The sequence below is a fragment of the Ursus arctos genome, chromosome X (assembly GCF_023065955.2).
Source record: "Ursus arctos isolate Adak ecotype North America chromosome X, UrsArc2.0, whole genome shotgun sequence".
Lineage (NCBI taxonomy): Eukaryota > Metazoa > Chordata > Mammalia > Carnivora > Ursidae > Ursus > Ursus arctos.
This window is the reverse complement of record NC_079873.1, coordinates 61,840,205-61,860,547: the sequence shown is the minus strand read 5'-3', so window position 1 is coordinate 61,860,547 and position 20,343 is coordinate 61,840,205. Positions and strand designations below refer to the sequence as shown.

The 20,343-nt window shown below is 36.9% G+C and overlaps 1 protein-coding gene and 1 pseudogene across 2 annotated transcripts in view; both read right to left on the bottom strand.

Annotated features, from left to right (window-relative positions):
- The window catches only part of ATP7A (ATPase copper transporting alpha), a 145,939-nt gene that overhangs the window by 18,261 nt on the left and 107,335 nt on the right, over window positions 1–20,343 (bottom strand). For both annotated transcript variants that reach the window (XM_057312681.1, XM_026480122.4), the window contains 10 exons: window positions 19,079–19,155; window positions 18,471–18,696; window positions 17,152–17,385; window positions 15,941–16,032; window positions 14,362–14,489; window positions 13,205–13,359; window positions 12,826–12,960; window positions 4,831–5,025; window positions 3,102–3,284; window positions 812–1,028 (listed from right to left, as the gene is read on the bottom strand). In XM_057312681.1, the coding sequence (XP_057168664.1) occupies window positions 812–1,028; window positions 3,102–3,284; window positions 4,831–5,025; window positions 12,826–12,960; window positions 13,205–13,359; window positions 14,362–14,489; window positions 15,941–16,032; window positions 17,152–17,385; window positions 18,471–18,696; window positions 19,079–19,155 (1,642 nt within the window). The remainder of the gene's footprint in view (window positions 1–811; window positions 1,029–3,101; window positions 3,285–4,830; window positions 5,026–12,825; window positions 12,961–13,204; window positions 13,360–14,361; window positions 14,490–15,940; window positions 16,033–17,151; window positions 17,386–18,470; window positions 18,697–19,078; window positions 19,156–20,343) is intronic.
- LOC113242146 (solute carrier family 2, facilitated glucose transporter member 3-like) lies at window positions 6,905–12,816 on the bottom strand (annotated as a pseudogene).

The following is a 20,343-nucleotide window of genomic DNA, read 5'->3' as shown; positions in this document are numbered from 1 at the left end:
TGTCATGCAGGATGCAGACTGAGAAGAAACCACTGGAGTGAGTACTGAATAAGATCATCAATGCACTTAGAAAAAATAGTTTCAGTAGTATGAATAGGGCAGAAGCCAGGCTGTGCAGTGAATAAGTGAATTCAGTAAACCGAGACTTCTCTTTCTAGAAGCTTAGATATAAAGGGGAAAAAAAAGAGACACGATACAGTCTAGAAGGGATTACAGTGATACTGATGGAAGAAATGTTTATATGTTTAGGAAAAGGAGCTAGTACAGAGAGATGGAAAATAAAGAAGTGAGGGGATGTAACAGAGTAAGGTCCCTGAAGAATCAAGACAGGGTAGGATCTAGAGCAAAGATTATGGGATTCATCATGCAAGATGAGGAATACCTCTTCCCCTGAAAAAGGAATCATTCTGGGCAAAAAGCTGAAAGAACAAATGTCTGAGAATCTTAATTTTCTATGTGAAAAATAAACCTGACAATTTGCTTAGGGAACTAGGGAGAAGGCCACAGTACCTCGTGAAAGATATGAAAAGCTTAGAGTAACTGTGGTAAGAAATAAAAGAAAGATAGCTGAACTAATATGGAAGATCAACTAAGACTAGAATTCATCACCCTATGGTAGAATCAAGGAGCACAGCTGAGAAATGTTCTCGAATAACTCAAGTGAAGTGACCAGAAGGTCTATGGTAAAATTATTTGACAGAATGAAACCATGATGCCAATTTTTGTTTCTTATCTAACAGTTCAGGATTATAAAGTTAGACATCTGTTTATATTTGTCCCATAATTGGTACTATGAAGAAAATTAGCTTACTTGAGAGCTGGGCATCAATAATCATGGAAGATGAAGTTGATGACTGTTCATTACTCGCACCAATTTGAACCAGGGATGCATTTTTAATATTATTTTCCTCTATCTTCCAGTTATTCTTATGTAGCAAGCCTTCAATATTGATGACTTTACAGCTAATACCACAGCCTGGCACAACCTGGAAATCTACGCAGGTACCCAAGGTTTCAGTGTCCAGCTCCTAACAAATAGAAACAGAAGGATTTCTTCTGCTGTTCCAATAATCCAAGGTCATCAATAGTACGATCAAAGATTATTGCTGGTTAATTCTAAATGTTTAGAATAAAACATCAGGATTGTTTATTTTAATCCCACTCTCTAAAATTTATACCAAGTTCAGAGAGAGAAAACATGGAAGGTTTACCAATATTCTCTGTCCTTTCCAATAGAGAATTACAAGTTAAATATTTAATTCTATTGTCAAGTCAGATTTTCTATTCAGTACAGGGCAAAGGGTAACAAAGAACAGGGCCTTTAGTTACCAGAGTGCCTCTCTAGTATGATTCTGTGTCCTTAGTAAGCCAAAGAATTTTGGTGGCCATCATTGTTTCCTGGCTCTTTATATCTTCATCCTCTCTGTTGTTTGGTTTGGGTGTAAAGAAGCCAGGTCAGTAATAGTAAATTGGTAAAAAGGAAAGAACACCAATGATAGGAATTGGCACATCATAACTGTAAAATTATGAGATAATTTACAAAGAACTTATACAAGTCAATGAAAAAAGGGTAAACAATCCTATGAAAAAAACTGGCAAAGGATACAAGCAGAAAAGTTACAGAAAAAGAAATTCAAATGGCCAATGAAAAGATGTTCAACCCGATTTATAATTATGGAAATACAAAGCAAACTATCAATGAATAAGTATTTTTTATTTATTAAATTGGAAAAAATAAAGAAAGAATGTGGGAAAATGAGCACTAATAACTTTTGGTGGAAGTATAAACTGGTACAACCCTTCATGTAGGTATTGGTAATATTTGCTATGTGGGCACTGGTAATAGTCAGCACAATTTAACTGCATGTATCCTTTGATCTAGCAATTGCACTGATAGGCATTTAACATAAAGATAAATTTGCAAAAGCTGACGAGAACTTGAACTGTACACTGTAAGAGACGAAAAAACCAATCATACAGTAGGACACAATATAGCTACTAAACATAATGAGGCAGATCTATATGTCCTAATATGGAAGACTCATTCAATAAAATAAAAAAAAAAAAAGGTACCACAGATTGGTCACTGTGTGACCTTTCTACATAAAGTCTAAAAAGTAATAAATGCATATATGTTCAGATATGCATTTAAAATGGTTAACAAATATTCACTTTTGGGATTATACTAAAAATTACTGAATTGTACAATTTATGATGAACTTTATAGTATGTGAATTGTATCTCAATAAAGCTGCTACAGGAGTCCTCCTTCTCCCAGCCACGGTTTCACTTTCCTTCAGTTACTCATGGTCAGCTGTGGTCTGGAAGCAGATGATCCTCTTTCTGACATAGCATCAGAAGGTCAATTGGAGCCTAATGCCAAGTCACAATGCCTACATCGTTCATCTCATTTCATCTCATCACACGGGCATTTTACCACCTCACATCATCACAAGAAGGGTGAGTACAGTACAATAAGTAATTTTGAGAGAGAGACCACATTGACATAACTTTTATTACAGTATATTATAATTATTCCATTTTATTATTAGTTATTATTGTTAATCTCTTACTGTGACTAATTTATAAATTAAACTTTCTCACAGGTATGTATGTATAGGAGAAAACATAGTACATAAGGGGTTCAGTACTCTGCAGTTTCAAGCATCTACTTGGGTCTTGGAACGTATCCCCTGCAGATAAGGGGAGACCACTGTATTTTAAAAGACTGTTAACAGATTAACACTTGTTAAACTCTAGAGAGAGGAATTATGAAAGAGCGCAGGGAATGAGGCTTTCCTTTTCATTATGTAACTCTCTGAACTATCTGAATTTTCCTACCATAAATAAGCATTACATTTTAATTTTTTAGTCAACAGGGGTTATCTGTGTGATAGAATTATAGTTAATTTCTGTTTTCATCTTTATACTCTTCTGTATGAAGAAACTAACACATACTATAAAATAAAATGAGAAAGTACAAGTCTTTCTAGCCTCCTACCAACTATACTATGTAAATCATAGTCAAATGCCAGTTTGGATTTGGTCTGTGTAATTCCTGTAGATGACAACTAAATTAATAAACAAAGGAAAAATTGTACCTGCTTGCAGTATTTGGTTATGGCTGCTCCTAGAGGGTGTTCACTGTTACTTTCAGCAGTTCCCACGATGGCCAGGATCTTACTGCGTGATATTCTGTTACTTTCCACTAGAACCTTTACTTGATTCACTACTGGGGTTCCATGGGTAATGGTTCCGGTCTTATCAAATACCACTACCTTCACCTGTAAGAAAATTAAAATACACTGCACCTATATGACTTGATAATCCTTAATACTACCTTTCCAAAAATAAGAAAAAGGTTTACTTTGTCAGATGAATATTTTGTTTCTTAATAAATTGACCTTTGACTTAATTGGAGTTGAACTGTCTTTGAGTGAGCAAAAGTAAGGGAGAATAAGAGAAAAAAATACTCTAAGTTACATCTAATAGCCCTCCCTTGCTAATGTTCAACCATATTGTGAATATATGTTAAACAACTAGAATTGTTAATAGTTGACTGTTAATAAGTACTTAAGAGATGACTCAGTGCCTCAAGGAAAGAGAAAGGCTTTCAATACTAATGAATTCCAGAACTGCAGTGGAAATCTGGGCAGTAGGCATATGATTATAAAAGAAAGGTAAGTAATTAAGTTGAAGTGAACACCAGATAAGACCTGCTGGTTTGCTTTGATTTTATTGGGTCTAGATGAGAAGCCTGGTCTGAGAAGAGACAGCTCTGTGAATCCATGAGGGAAACTGAGCCCAGACAGGAAAAAGGAAGAATCCGGAATTAGAGAACACAGTCACCCCACAGTAAACATGGAATACAAACCTTGAAAAAGGACTGGCTTGAGGAACCAAGATGAAAAGAGATATAACGACTACATACAAAGCATAATTCTGAACAAGAGAAAAAATAGCTATAAAGAGCATTATAGAAACAATTGAGGAAACTGGAATACGGACTAAAGGTTAGATAACAGTATTATAGCAATGTCAATTTCTTGATTTTGATCTCTGTACTATGATTATGTAAGAGAATGTCCTTGTTCTTAGGAAAGGAGCCTGATATCTGCAGTAAAGGGGACACAGGAGTTCTTTATGCTGTTCTTTCAATTCTTAAGTTTGAAATTAAATCAAAGTAAATAAAAAATTACTATAAATACTAACAGCTTGTATTCACTGGTTATATGAGGTTCCAAATCTGTTCTAAGCAGTGTTCTGTTTTTACTATATGCATCTGTATATAGTTTATATCCTCATAATAAGAACATATTAGAAGGAACATGGTTTTAGTTGAAGTCAAGTAGCCTTGATTGAAATTGTTTTGGAAATCCTAATATGAGAGAGATGAGGAATAAGATTGTATTTCTGAAGCTATAGCTGCAAACTCTCAGCTAGTGGCAAAGGCACGAAACTGCAATGTTAGGATAAGCACTATCTCACGGTGAAGAACACAAACATGGAGTCGCATTTTTCCTGGGCAAACGCCTCTTCTGTCTTCCTGACCTAAAGACATTTCTAATCTAAGTTGGAATAGGACTCCAAGTTTTCCACATCAGGGTCTGCTCTAAGAAAGTAGGCCTGGAGTAGTTTTAGAGATCTTACATAACTAAGACCAATCCAGAACAGAACCAAAATAACACCTTTCCTACCTCAACCCTCAGGATAGTCCCAGAAGAAGCTCGGCTTATGGACCATGTGGAAATAATTTTGGATTCTGTTTCCCAATAGGGGTGCTACTGCTAGTTTGCATGGGACAATTCTTAGTTCTGGGGACTATCTTACCTTATGAGCCATCTCCAATGGCTCGCCACCTTTGATTAGTATGCCATTTTGAGCGCCTACTCCTGTACCCACCATCACAGCAGTTGGAGTGGCTAGTCCCAGTGAACAGGGGCATGCAATGCACAGAACTGTGATAGAGGCTTGGAAAGCAAAGCGTATTATCGTTTCTGTTCGGGAGATACTTCTGTTATATCCCTTTAGAAGAAAGGCATGAATTTTGGTTATTGATCTAGAGCTGTATAAAACAAAAGGAACAATGCTTAACTCTATTTAAATAAAACCACATTTTTCAAGGCACACATAATCCTACTTAGCTGCCAACATACACATTTTGGTTACTAGTAAGAAATCACTTTTTTCTTCTTGTACGAATATAAGAAATTGTGACATTACTGGTAAACAAGTCATAGTCCTGAAATCAGAAATTCAATTTTGCTAATTCCAGAGTTACAAATTATGCAGTTAATCTAAAGAACATGAAAGTCAGCTTTTTACCTCTATATTGAGAATAAGTGCTTTTACTGGGATTTTCAAAAATAGCTGCAAATATGGGACCTGGTTCTCAGCAACTCTGATCCTGAAGAAAAAGAATTTTGAATCTCTGTACACTAAGACCATAAATCTGCCTTTCACACTATACTTTCAAAACAATGGAAAAATCACCCAGCATGCAAAAGAAGCTTAATCCTATTTCAGTAAAATTCTTTTGAACATAACAGTGTGAACTGAGTATATCAGGTAGTATATAGCTCTTAGTGACACTGAATATTTGCTTGTGTGAGTAAATACAATTGACAGTATTAGGGGGAATCTCCTAAGCCCCCTCCCCCGCCCCGAACTCATGAGAAAAATTCCTAAGAGATACACATTCCAAAATACTTCTCAGCAATCTTCTCGTTCAGTGTGTAATTAACGAATGTGAATCATTTAAAAAAATTTTTTATATTATACTAATGACCATATATCATGAAGTAGATACATAGTTTTTATGATTCTACCTGTTCTGTTTGTTTTTTTCTTTTTTTTACATTCAGAATTTTTTTTTTAAGATTTTATTTATTTATTCGACAGAGATACAGCCAGCGAGAGAGGGAGTGGGGAGTGGGAGAGGAAGAAGCAGGCTTATAGCGGAGGAGCCTGATGTGGGGCTCGATCCCATAACGCTGGGATCACGCCCTGAGCCGAAGGCAGACGCTTAACCGCTGTGCCACCCAGGCGCCCCTACATTCAGAATTTTTATCTCAAAATAAAGAACCACAGGGGCGCAAGCGTAAATCCCTCCATCTCATCTAACTCTCTGAAATGTTCCAGAGTTAGAAGTCTCCAATTTGTTTTTTATCCCCTTAAAAGAAAGCCACTCTCTCCTCCACAATTCCCCTCCAGCGCCCCCAAGAGGCCACATGTCTTGATCTCACACTCAATTCTTAACTATTTCCATTGTCTGGGTCTACAGTGAGAGTCCTCCACCCTCAGCCTCAAGACTTAAGGAGTTCTCCCCCAACTCTCCAACAAGAAAAAGTAGCCAGATGAGACTGAACACTAAAGCTTGGAAAAAAGCCATAGACACAAATTCCACAAAGCAGAGGCAGTGTTATTTATACACAGAGAGATGTTTAACAGATTCTATCCAAAAGGGGGCTGTAGGAACACAGGAAACAAGCTACCAATAAACTACTTCCAACTAGAGCAAAGTGACAGTACATATACATTCACACTCTCTCAAGTGTGGGCTACACTGCACATTTACTCACACTGTCTCAAACGTATGCGCCCCTAAGGGCACTTGACCTAATACAATGGAAACATGGTAACGAGGGTAACTTGACATGGTAGCAGATGAATAAGCATTTGATGACGCCAAAGCAACAACATACATCAACAAGATAATAAGGGTTCAGGAAAAATCCTCTCCCAGAGCTGAGGTTACGAATTCAAAGTTAGCTATGAACATTCTCCTCCGAATTCTTTTAAAGCTATGGCTTACAACAAATTAAAAATCCACATCAAATAAGACAAAGGATAAGAACCATACGATCATTTCAACGGATGCAGAAAAAGCACTGACAAAGTACAAAATCCATTCATGATAAAAACACTCAACAAAGTATGTTTAGAGAGAATATACCTCAACATAATAAAGGCCATTTATGAAAAACCCACAGCTAACATCATCCTTAATAGAGATAAATGGAGAGCTTTTCCCCTAAGGTCAGGAACAGGACAAGGATGTCCACTCGAACCATTTTTATTCAACATAGTACTAGAAGTCGTAGCCACAGCAATCAGACAACAAAAAGAAATAAAAGGCATCCAAATCGGTAAGGAAGAGGTAAAACTTTCACTATTTGCACATGACATGATACTATATATAGAAAACCTGAAAGACTCCACCAAAAAACTGCTAAAACTGATAAATTCAGGAAAGTAGCAGGATACAAAATCAATCTACAGAAATCTGTTGCCTTTCTATACACTGATAATGAAGCAGCACAAAGAGAAATTAAGAAAATAATCCCATTTACAATTTCACCAAAATAATAAGATACTTAGGAATAAACCTAATCAAAGAGGTGAAAGACCTGTACTCTGAAAACTAAAACACCAATGAAAGAAACTGAAGAGGACACAAAGAAATGGAAAATTATTCCATGCTCATGGATTAGAAGAAAAATATTATTAAAATGTCTATACTACCTGGGATACCTGGGTGGCTCAGTTGGTTCGGTGGCTGACTCTTGATTTCAGCTCAGGTTGTGATCTCAGGGTCCTGGGATCAAGCCCCATGTTGGACTCTGTGCTCAGCAAGGAGTCTGCTTGAGGATTCTCTCCCTCTGCCCCTCCCCTTGCTCATGCTCGCTCTTTCCCTCTAAAATAAATAAATCTTAAAAAAATGTCTACACTACCCAAAGCAATCTGCAAATTTAATGTAATACCTATCAAAATAGCAACAGCATTTTTCACAGCACTAGAACAAACAATCCTAAAATTTATATGGAAACACAAAAGACCCCGAATAGCCAAAGCAATCTTGAAAAAGCAAAGCAAAGCTGCAGGCGTCACAATTCAAGGCTTCAAGTTATATTACAAAGCTGTAGGAATGGAAACAGTATAGTAGTGGCACAAAAATAGATACAGAGACCAAAAGAACAGAATAGAAAACCCAGAAATAAACCCACAATTATATGGTTAATCTTCAACAAAGCAGGAGAGAATACCCAATGGGAAAAAGACTTCAACAAATGTTGTTGGGAAAACTGGACAGGGACATGCAAAATGAGGAAACTGGACCACTTTCTTACACCATACAAAAAAAATAAATTCAAAATGGACAAAAGACGTAAATATGAGACAGGAAACCATCAAAATCCTAGAAGACAACACAGGCAGCAACCTCTTTGACCTTGACCGTAGCAAATTCTTACTAGACACGTCTCCAGAGACAAGCGCAAAAATGAACTACTGGGACTTCATCAAGTTAAAAAGCTTCTGTACAGCAAAGGAAACAATCAACAAAACTAAAAGGCAACCTACGGAATGGGAGAAGATACTTGCAAACGACATATCTGAGAAAGGGTTAGTATCCAAAATCTATAAAGAACTTATCAAACTCAACACCCAAAAACCCCAAAAAATCCAGTCAAGAAATGGGCAGAAGACATGAATAGACATTTCTCCAAAGATGGCCAACAGACATGTAAAGATGTTCGACATCACTTATCGTCAGGGAAATGCAAATCAAAACCACAATAAGATATCACTTCATACCTGTCAGAATGGCTAAAATCAACAACACAAGAAATAACAGGTGTTGGTGAGTATATGGAGAAAAACAATCCCTCTTACACCTTTGGTGGGACCTGGTGCAGCCACTCTGGAAAAGAGTATGGAGGTTCCTCAAAAATTAAAAACAGAACTACCCTACGATCCAGCAATCACACTACTGGGTATTTACCCAAAGAATACAAAAACACTAAATTCAAATGGACACATGCACCCCTATGTTTATGGCACCATTATTTGTAACAGCCAAGATATGGATGGAGCTAGATAGTATAATGCCAAACAAAATAAGTCAGTCAGAGAAAGACAAATACCATATGATTTCACTCATATGTAGAACTTAAGAAACAAAACAAACGAACAAAGGGGGAAAAAGCTAGAGAGAGAGACAAGCCAAGAAACAGACCCTTAACTATAGAGAATAAACTGATAGTTACCAGAGGAGAGGTGGGTGGTGTATATACCTGAAACTAATATAATACTGTATGTTAACTAACTGGAATTAAAGCTAAAACTTTCAAAAAAATAATTAAAATCTCCTTAGAAACAAAATTGGGTTACTCATTTGGAGGGCTCCCCCATCAGATTGGTGATTAGGAATAGTTTTCTTTTTTAAAAAGAGTCCGCTACATGGGGAAGAACTTTTTTGGTCCAGTGAGGGGAGAAAGGAGTTCTAGAATTAATCTTCCCTTCTCTGGACTCCATCCAAAATTAGAATCCATCAACCACCATTAACTACAATACCTATTTTGGTAATCATCCTAGATTTCAAGGAATACTACATATGATCTTCAACAAAGAAAAAAGTTCCAAAGGAAACCAGTAGCTTCTTAATATAGGCACATGACTTTCCTGAGAAGTTAAACTTGAGAGTTTCTACCTGAAGGACAGAAACTGTTAAGAGGCAATGTGCAAATCTCACACACCACATCATGTATGCTTCAACAACACATTACATTTCTCTCTAAAGTCTTCTCTTCTTATTGCACCTTGACCTTTCCAGTATCAAATCTTCCACCCTATAACCTCTCTTTAAGCACCTCCCTCTAACCTCAATTTCCTTGAGTTCTCATTATTTGGTAAAATTGCTTTACACTTAAAGAACTAAATATTTATGTAATAAAACCAGAAGATAAACAGAACTCGAGTTAATAATCTCTGCAGAGCTGTATAGAAGTGAGGAAGGTGCTCTTATTTAATCCCTCTCTGCCCTCCAAACTCATGTAGATTTGCTTCCTGTTAAGTCTGGGGTGGGGGAAACTGCACCTTACTCTTACACTCCTATATGTCCTTGTGAGGCAATACTGAACCCAAGGGAGGAAAAGCTGGCAAAGCTGTCATATGCCAAGCAGCCAATTCCTTTTGAAATGAGGAAGGTTCACTTGGTCTCTCCTAAACAGAAGAGAATGTCCAAGCAATAAAATGTTTAAAAAGCCATTGAAGATACAACTAATTCCAGCACTGGGTTCCTCTGTGTGCCCATGAAGTGTGTGGGAAGAGAAAGGAATCAAGTAGCAGCATTCAGAAACAGTCCCGGGTTACAACCTGATGAGGTCTCTCTCTCTCTCTCAGGGAGAGTTTGCTTTTTCATGTTGGTAGGGAGGCAGGAAGGATGCACGGCTTAGACCTTGGTGGTAGTCTCCCTCAACAGGTTGGATGCTGTTTATCTCCACAATGGGGCCTTTGTCAGCTCTACTGTCCTCTTTCACCTGCCCTTCAAAGTCTCGTTAATTTCCTCAAAAGTCCTGCCGTGGGTCTCGGGGACTAAAGACCAAGAAGATAACAAGGAAGCCAGTGAAGACAATACAAACACGGGCTCCTAAACAGAATGCAGCTGAGGGGGAAGAGCTGCCCAACCAAAAAGTTGGAGGTCCCGTTGGAACAACCAGCCTCTGCCATTGCAGCTGGGTGGGGTCCCTGGCTGAAGAGTTTGGCCATAATAAACGAGGGAATGGAGCCTGGGCCAATTTCAAAAAATGGCATGAAGAAACAAGACAGCTGCAATACAGACAAAGCCCATTCAGTTATACTTGTCCTTTAATAATAATGAAATGGTCATGAGGATGGAACAAAAAGTCATTCCTCCAAGACCAATCAGATGCAGAGTCTTCCTCTCTGCCCTTTCCACTAAAACCAGAGAAACTACAGCGAAGACAGGATTCACCACACCCACACCAATGGCTCCCCAACACCTGCATCTTTGAAGATTCCTACTCAGTAACAGAACAAAGCACTGATTCTCCAGCCAGGAGAGCTGGAGCATGGTGGGAATGATGATATGCTGTCAGCAGCTGGGCACGCTGCAGAGCTCCAGCACAGTGACTTGCTTTTCTTGTGCCATCCCAGCACTCTCATCTTTTATCTCCCTGATGTCCTGTCTGAGTCACACCCTGGGTGCCCCACAATCACTAGAAGATCTCCTTAGCACTCTCTTCTTCCCCTCTGTTAATGACCAAGAATCTAGGACTTTCAGGGCAAAATGGAAGGGCTGTACTTCGTAGGACAGCTAGAATGATGGTGAAGCCCAACAGCAGGGGCCAAAGCTCTTCAGCCTCCAAGACGACTTTCAGACCAAAAATGTGAGCCACCAGAATCCTGACAACAATGCCCAGCCGGTTAGGAACGCCAAAGCCCCCACCTGCCACCACAGGGCAGTTAGGAGATATCTCTCCAATGCATATGGGCACAAAACCTGTGCAGTATCTGCAGAAGAGGTCAATAATCTATTGGCCCAGGACTGGCATTTCAACAGACTCTGCTAATTTGGAGAAACCCATTAGGCAGCCACCAGTAACAACCAATAGGTTGACAAGAAGCGTTGAATTGTGCCTGCCAAAGCTGTTGACAAAAAGTCCAGTGGAAAAGGAGCCAATCATACCACTAATGGAGAAGATGGCCACAGACAAGGACCAGAGGGAAGTGAGTAACACCTGAGTGGGAGTCTTCTAATCTCTCTTCCAAAGAACAATTGAGAAAATCCTTTATGATTGTCTCAGGAGCACTGATGACTGAAAAGAGCCAAACTGGAGAGTCTATTTTATCAATGGAGACAGCAAAGATCAGAGGTGCTGTGACCGTCTGTGTCCCCATGGGGGACATTTAATTCTTTTCCAATCTTCAATAAATATCTAGGAGTGAGAGCCCAGAGACACCTCTTTTAGACAACAAAATCTTCAAAATGTCCTTCTTGGCAATAAGTTTTTCTTCAGGTCCCCAGTAAGGCTCTACGTCTCACCCTCACTCTCCTGATTCTATTTGTTCTTTAACTGAAGGGACAAACAACATGAAACAGTGTATAGCATGGCATTTTTTTTTTAAATAATGAAATACAACAAAGTAAGACTTTCTTAGTAGTAATGACTTTATGGTGCTAGGTTCTTACAAAGTTCTCAAATACTTAAACTAAGCATTCACCTAAGAGGCATTTATCTTTACAGAAACAGTTAGAAGGGACTTTCATAGACATGAAAGCTTATGCTTTAATATATGTCATATGTGCATGTTTTCACCTACACTAATTCCAATCTTGCAATTTAGGTATTATTATTACTACATTACAGGTGACAAACAAGGATAACAGAAGTGACTTAAAGGCTATATCTCTAATATGAGGCACAATCCAGACCTACTTTACCACTTTACAACACCATACTTTTGAGACTATCATAGAACTACAGAGGAACAGGCACTAATATTACCATATATTTATAATGCATTTAATAAATTACAAGTGTTTCCAATATATCATCTTATTTAACTTTCACAACAGCTGCAAGTTATGCAGGATGGGTATTATTAGAATCTCACTTAATAAATGAAGAAACTGAAGCTCAGCGAGAAATTAAGTTGACCTAAGATCACACTGATGGTATATGGCAGAGCTGAAATCCCAAGGTTTTTCTCAATATTATCTACAGTCCTTTGAGAAAGCAGAGTCATGTTGGGAATGAGACCAGGTATAAAATATAAAAGTTCAGTATTTGCTTTGGGAAGATCATAATGAAAATAATAAAAAAGAAATGAAAATAATGAAAAAAAATCTTTCCAGAAGGAAATTTTTATATTTATAGAAATGCAAATGTTATTCTTATTACCCTCCCATTCCAGGCCCATAAAGATACTAGTAATTATTAAAGTTATTTTCCAACTAATAGTTTATGCAAAAGATTCACAAACTATTTTACGTATGGCAAAGAGTTGTTACAAGTCACTTACAGGAAAGTAGGTTTCCACAATTTCAAAATTCAGAAATCCAATTATAATCCAAACCAAGAGGGTAGTGATGGAAATAATAACAATAAAAGGAACAAAGTAGCCACTGAGTTTGTCTGCAAACTGCTGGATAGGAGCCTAGAATAATAATAATAATAAAAATAATAACAACAACAACAACAACAACAACAACAACACATGTATCAAAGTCTCCTTTTTTTGATAATGAATACAGAGTATATTTGGTATTACACACAAATATTTTAATAATCTCCATATTAATGCAACCGGAGTTAAAGGAAAATATAAACGCTAGATCAAGATTTATACTGAGCAGCCTTGGAAAAAAATACTTTCTGTTTCTCCTAGGGAATTAAGTTACCTTTGACGTTTGTGCCTCTTCCACAAGTTTAACAATTTGAGAAAGTGTTGTGTCAGCTCCAACATGGGTTGCACGGATAAGTAGCGACCCATTCTGGTTAATGGAACCAGCAATTACTGTGCTGCCAGACTTCTTAGCCACAGGCATTGCCTCCCCTGTATAAGGAATAAAGACAGATTTAGGGAGCATAAATGCATACTATCTTGAAACATGCTGTTATTTATTAATTGTCAAAAATATGTAGAAAGGAGATTCTTACTTCATGAAATAGAATCTGGATAAACACCTAGGTGAAAGTTGCCCTCCCTTTTTTCTTATGTCAGTTCTAGGACAAACCCAGGGACACATATCTTAAACTAGAAAAATCTATTAAGTCAGCTCTTACGTGCAGACACTTTTAAAGCTGACCCTAGTCTTAGATCACGGGTCCTCAATATGTTCCCAAGGAGCATTTAGAAACGTGGGAGTTCTTGTTTATACTAACTACTGCTGGAGCATGGGGTACTGCTACTCCAATTTAGTGGGCCAGGGTCAGGGATACTAAATGTATTACAATGTGCAAGCAGTCCCCCAGAAGAACTGTCCCATCTGAACTGGCAGTAGCACCCTACTGAGAAACACAGAGTCCTAAATTATTTCCTCATAGTCCAGAAGCTGAGCCTCTTCTGGCTATCCTGAGGGTTCAGACAGGAAAGGTATTCTTTTGGTTCTGTTCCAGATTGGCCTTAGTTATCTAAGGTCTCGAAAACTACTCCAAGGCCTAAGTTCTTAGAGCAGACCCTGATGTGGAAAACCTGGAGTCCTATTCCACCTCCGACCAGACCACTCTTTAGGGCAGGAAAACAAATAGGTATTTGCTCAAGAAAATCTGCCAAAGTCTCTTGGGCTCTACATCAGAATGAGACAACTTCCTTTGGTTACACATTCTAGTAATTAATAATCCTCAGTGAAAAAAGCTTTCAGTAGCATAACGAAAAACACAAAGTAAGTCTACAGAAATTGATTTAATACAGTCTTAAAAAGAATTCCTATTCTCTTTACTCATCATTTACTCATTCCATAGTTTCTACAAAAAGCTCTTCACCTTTTATTCCTATTTTTTATTAACACTTTGGATCCACTTTACTTTCATGTCATGATTCTCTAAAAGAACATACCTGTGATAAGGGACTCATCTACCATAGAATGCCCTTCAATAACACGACCATCCACTGGAAATTTGCCTCCTGGAACCACTTTAATGATGTCTCCACGTTGTACGAGTTCCACATCCACTTGTTCTTCACTGGATAGGAGTTAAAATAAAAAGCATTGGGAAAACATGCTTCTCACCCCAATCTTTCCATGCAGGCTTATTGGTTCATGTCAAGCTTGTGGCTCCATAATTGCTACCAATGGAAACTAGAACTAACGTTTAAGCTGGGAACTACAACGTCAGTCCTGTTCACTGTTGAAGAACTGCTCAGTACCTGGCACAAAGGATATATTTGTTGAATAGTGATTGAATTAATAAATGAAAGCTTTAGAAAATAATACGAGGGGTTTTATTTAACTAAACAATTTATGGGATGCCTGGGTGGCTCAGTCGGTTAAATGCCTGCCTTCAGCTCAGGTCATGATCCCAGGGTCCTGGGATAGAGCCCCACATCAGACTCCTTGCTCAGTGGGGAACCTGCTTCTCCCTCTGCCTGTTGCTCTCCCTGCTTGTGCTCATTCTCTCTATCTGGCAAATAAATAAAATCTTAAGAAAAAATTAATTTGTGTAAATTTGCCTACATAATTTTATGAGTATATAAATGAGAAATACAAAAGAATGAATTTTTTTAGAAAAGAATGAAATCTTATAAAGTCTTTAACTCTAACTTTCACTTTACAGGTAACGGGAGTTATAGAACAAGTTAGATGACACCACAAGGAACCAAAGAGTTAAATTCATACTGTGTGATATTCTACAGGACAATTGATGGATGGTCCTCTAACAAGTCATCTGCAAGGGGCGGGGTGTGTGTGGGGGTGAACAGGAGGGATGAGCTGTTCTAGATTAAAAGAAACATATCAGTCAGATGCTTTGACACATGGACCTTGTTTAGTTTCCATTTCAAACAAAGAAACAAAACTTTTGGAGACAGGGGCGCCTGGGTGGCTCAGTCAGTTAAGCATCTAACTCTTGGTTTTGGTCAGGTCATGATCTCAGGGTGAGATCAAGCCCCACAACGGGCTCTGGGCTCAGGGCAGGGTCTGCTTGAGATTCTTTTCCCCTCCCGCACCCTCCCCATCTGCTCTTCCCCATGTGCTCCTCCCCCAACTCACACGTGTGCACTCACTCTCACTCTCTCGAGCACTCTCTCTCTCTCTCCCCATCTCTAAAGTAAATAAATAACTTTTTGGAGACAATAGGAGAAATGAGAATACAGACTACATACATATTAGATGATATTAAGGTATTGTTAATTTTGTTAAATGCAATATGGTCTTATAGTTACATAGGAATATGTCCTATTTTTAGAGATACTACAGGAATATTTAGCAATAAACCAATATAACTGGAATTTAAAATACTACTGCAACAATATAAAAATAGAATGTATAGATGAAGTCTGGCAAAATGTGAATAATTGTTAAATCTGGGAGACAGATGATGTGGGTTCATTATACTCTTCTCACTACTTCTGGGTATATTTGTTATTTTTTTTGTAAGAAGTTAAAAAGATAAGGGGGAAGAATGAAAATAAATACCTTAAGAGAATATTATCAGAGTCAAGAGTTACAATAGTTGCTTCCGTAGCTTGTAGTGAAATTAACTTAGCAAGAGCCTCTGATGTTTTGCCCTACAAATTAAAACAAACATGTTAACAATGTTAAGGAAGAAAAAGCTCAAGTTCTACCTAAAATAAAGATATCATACTTAACATTTGCCAAAAAGATAGCTTTAGGAATATTAATTACTTCAAATTAGAAAATGTTTCACTTCAAAAATACAAAGTATACAAAATATAAAATGTATTATAATTAACAAGAAAAACATCAGGAACTCAGGTACATGAGCAAAGGACATCATCAGGCAATTTGTTTAAGAAGAAATAAAATACCTCGTGTGTAGAAAAATGTTTATTCCGGCTATTAATGGAAGAAATGCAAACAAAAGCAACTCTATGATACCACTTAATGCCTACTAACTTAGCAAGAACTTATACAGGAGTTAATGCTGATGAAGGTGTAGCAAAACTACTTCACTAACATATTCTTACTGACAAAAGAATGTTACAACTCGTTGCATGAGCCATAAAAAGACTTATGCCCTTTACTCATACACTTTGTAATTTATCCTAAGATATTAATTGAACAGAAATTACTATTAAACACAAATAAGTTTAATACAGGATTATCTAAAATTTAAACTTGGAAACAATCTAATTGAGAACAAAACCAAAATGGTTTAGTGAGTTATAGCACAATGATTTGACAGAATATTATTTAGAAAATACCAAATATTTCTACCTGGACTGCAAAAATGGGGGAAAAACTTCCTAGTGTTAAGGATAAACTAGTATGTATACAATGTTAGCCACTCTAAAATATAAAGGTATATAGAAGAGAATTAGAAAGTAATTTCCATTATAGCAAGGGATTATGGGTGAATATCTTTTCCATCATTATTTTAAATCTTGTGGTCGCATCAATTTTTCCATTAATAATGTGATATAAATAAGTACTTAGCAAATGTCTCTCTCTTAAAATAAACATGGATATACTATACTATCGACAGTATTAATTACATAAATTTGGTAAATCTTCTAAAGGAATATTTAACTTAAATAACGTTACCAAAACAGAAGTATTTCTTTTGTTAATTATATAAATCAATGCATATTTCCAATAATTGGTCTAGAAAATAGGATCACTTGTCCATCCAAGATTTTAACAAACGTCACCCTCTCTTACTTTACCTTTGCTATATGCTCCAGCCACCGGCCTAGTGCAATAAACACAAATAGCATAGGAGGTGTGTCAAAGAAAGTAATTGGGTTTACTTTGGCTCTTTCATACATCGCAACCAGAAGAATAACCAAAGAGTAGGCAAATGCAATGGTGGTTGCCAGCACAATCAGTACATCCATATTTGCAGTTTTATGCTTCAGGGCTTTGTAGGCCTGGATGTAGAAGTACCAGCCTCCAAAAAACTGCAATATAGAAACAATAATTATTGCTTTTTAAAAAAATGCTGAAATTCACATTCATAGCTCAGCAACAAAGATACAGTCCCAATGTTAATTTCCTTTTGCTTTTATCTAATCCATAAACACTAAGGAAAGATTTTAGGCTGAAACAATAATGTTTGCATTTTAGCAGGTATGTGTGTGTTGAGATTCAAACTGCTGCAGACCTTGGCAGCTGTTCTCTATGATCCAATGGATATTCCATAATATAAAGAAAGTCAGATGATTCCTGGATTTTTCTTTTAGATGCTAGCAAACACAAGAACTAAGAAAACAATTACATTCTTTTGACAACGGTTTTTTAATATAAAACTCAGCTCCCCTGACTAAAATTCAACCCAAGTGGTATATATCACAAGCGACTGGAACTGCTGGCTGTTTTCATTGGTAAACATAACTGAAAAGCTTATTTTTAATTAGTAGAGAGAAACATACTAAGATGTTCTTAAAATCATCATTGCCTTTTATAAGGATCAGAAAAAGGAATAGATTTATTAGATGAAGTGTTCCATAGTAAAAGTTTATCTGAAAAGAAGAGCTGAAAACATACAAAAAGTAATGTATTTCAGTACCAGGGAGAAATAATTAAAATAATAACATAATATTATGATTATTACCATCATTTTATGTTATATAAGTTAATAATTAAAATATATTTATAAATATACTTAATATAGTAACCATAATATAATTACTTTTAATATATTTAATATAGAATATTAAATACAAATATAAATAAAATATAATCTATTTTATTATTATAACTTTAAACATAAAGTTATACACAACAGCAGATATGAATGCTAAATTCATATCTAAGCATGAATTGAACTCTTTTTCTCTGCTTTGTTGTTAAACAATATCCTTAGGAGTTAAGTGGAATTTATTATCTACTTTAACCACTCAGTTTAAGATTACTTTTATAAAGCATTTAGCATAAAGTGACCGAACTTCTGGCTAATATCTGTTTTGCAATTGAAAATAGCCTTGCCTGTCACATTTTGCTATTTTTCATTATTAACATATATACTTGCTAACATTTCACTTGCCTGTACAGGTACACACAATAGAAAGGATAGCAAATTCATAATGGACAATCCTGGCAGGATCTGGCGCTCCAGGAACATGGAAGAATGAATGTTGGTCATTTCTTCTTGACTCATGTTCTTATTATGGTGAAGAGCTGCAAGATGGTGATCCATAACCATCATATATATCATCAGCCCCATTACAGGAATACAGAAAAAGAGGCTCACAAGGAAGGACCGTCTCCACCTTACGTAGAAAAGAAAAATCCTTTTAGTAAGTGGCTGATGGTTAAAGAGTCTATGTACTACAGGGAAACAGAAATTGTGACCACTCCACCCAATATAAGGATGACACTGTAAAACCCGACATGTCAACAGGATGTTAAACTTGTAACAAAGGGGCACCTGGGTGGCCCGGTTGGTTAAACACCCAACTCTTGATTTTGGCTCAAGTCATGATCTCAGAGTCATGAGATTGCCCTGCGTCAGGCTCTGTGCTGAGTGTGGAGCCTGCTTAAGATTCTCTCATCCTCTTCCTCTGCCTCTTCCTCATTCTTCCTCTCTCTTAAAAAAAAATTTGTAACAAAGCATCAAAATCTGTTTTTCATTGACACACCAAAAGCACTTACTGTCTTATTTCTCGTTTATGGTCCAGGTGGCTTGCTGATCGATCCTTCTTGACCAAAGAAGCTTCAAAACCTAAGCTCTAAGGAAATTTATGAGAAAACAATTATTTTATTGAATATAAAAATATTATATAGAGAAATTCAAAGACACGGTACTGTCATTAAAAACAATTCAACTCAACTACTGAGGGCAAGTCACTCTGGTGAGTGCAAAGATGAAGATATGCTCCCTTCTCTTAATTGCTTTTGTTTATAATCTTTCATCAAAGAAATGAATAGTTCCTTAACCTCTAGTTAATGTCTATCCTACTGTTCTCAAACTAATGATTCAACTCAAGTGCAGTTGTCCTCACTAAGATTCTTATTATATCAAAAAGTAGGCTAAAGCCTCCAATACGTAATTTTAGAAAAAAGCAGAATCCGTTACTTGGTCAGGCTGACAGTGTTTGATGACCTAATAAAGACAGAATTCAATAATAAAATCACAAATCTTACATTTAGACAAGCATCACCCACTGGTATTGATATACATTAATCACCTTTTTTTTTAATTTTAGCTTTGACATCTATCTATCCATCCATCCCCTGAACAAGTACAGAAAACTGAATAACACGCCACAGAAGTTAGCACCATATTAAATATATTATTCCAGTTTTTGCAGATGCAGTCTCTGCTCTTCTTCTATCAGAAAAAGAACATGAACAAAAATTTTCTGCAATAAAACGAAGTATTAAAGGAAACTACACATAAGTAAGACTCATATGCACATAGTAACATACACTATATTTTCAACTGCTCAGGAAAATGCTGTCATCTTATATTTGTTGGCAGTGTAGTACAGCACAGTGAAAAAAGCAAGCATGAGCTTTAGAGACAGAAAGAATAGGCTTGAGGTGCCTGGGTGGCTCAGTCAGTTAAGCATCTGCCTTCAGCTCAGGTCATGATCCTGGAGTCCCAGGATCGAGCCCCATGTCAGATTCCCAGGGAGTCTGCTTCTCCCTCTCCCTCCTCCTGCCTGCCCTCAATCTCTCTCTCTCAAATAAATAAATAAAATCTTTTTTTAAAAAAAGAAAGAAAGAATAGGCTCAAATCCCAGTTATGACACTTAATAGCTATGTGATTTTGGGCAAGTAACTTAACTTCTCCTAACCTGAGTTTCGTCATGTCCAAAAAGAAGATGACAGCACTGTTGTGAGAATTATATTTAGAGTTGAAGCTTTGCAATCTTGGTAACTGGCTCATAGTAAATACTCAATAATGCTAGCTT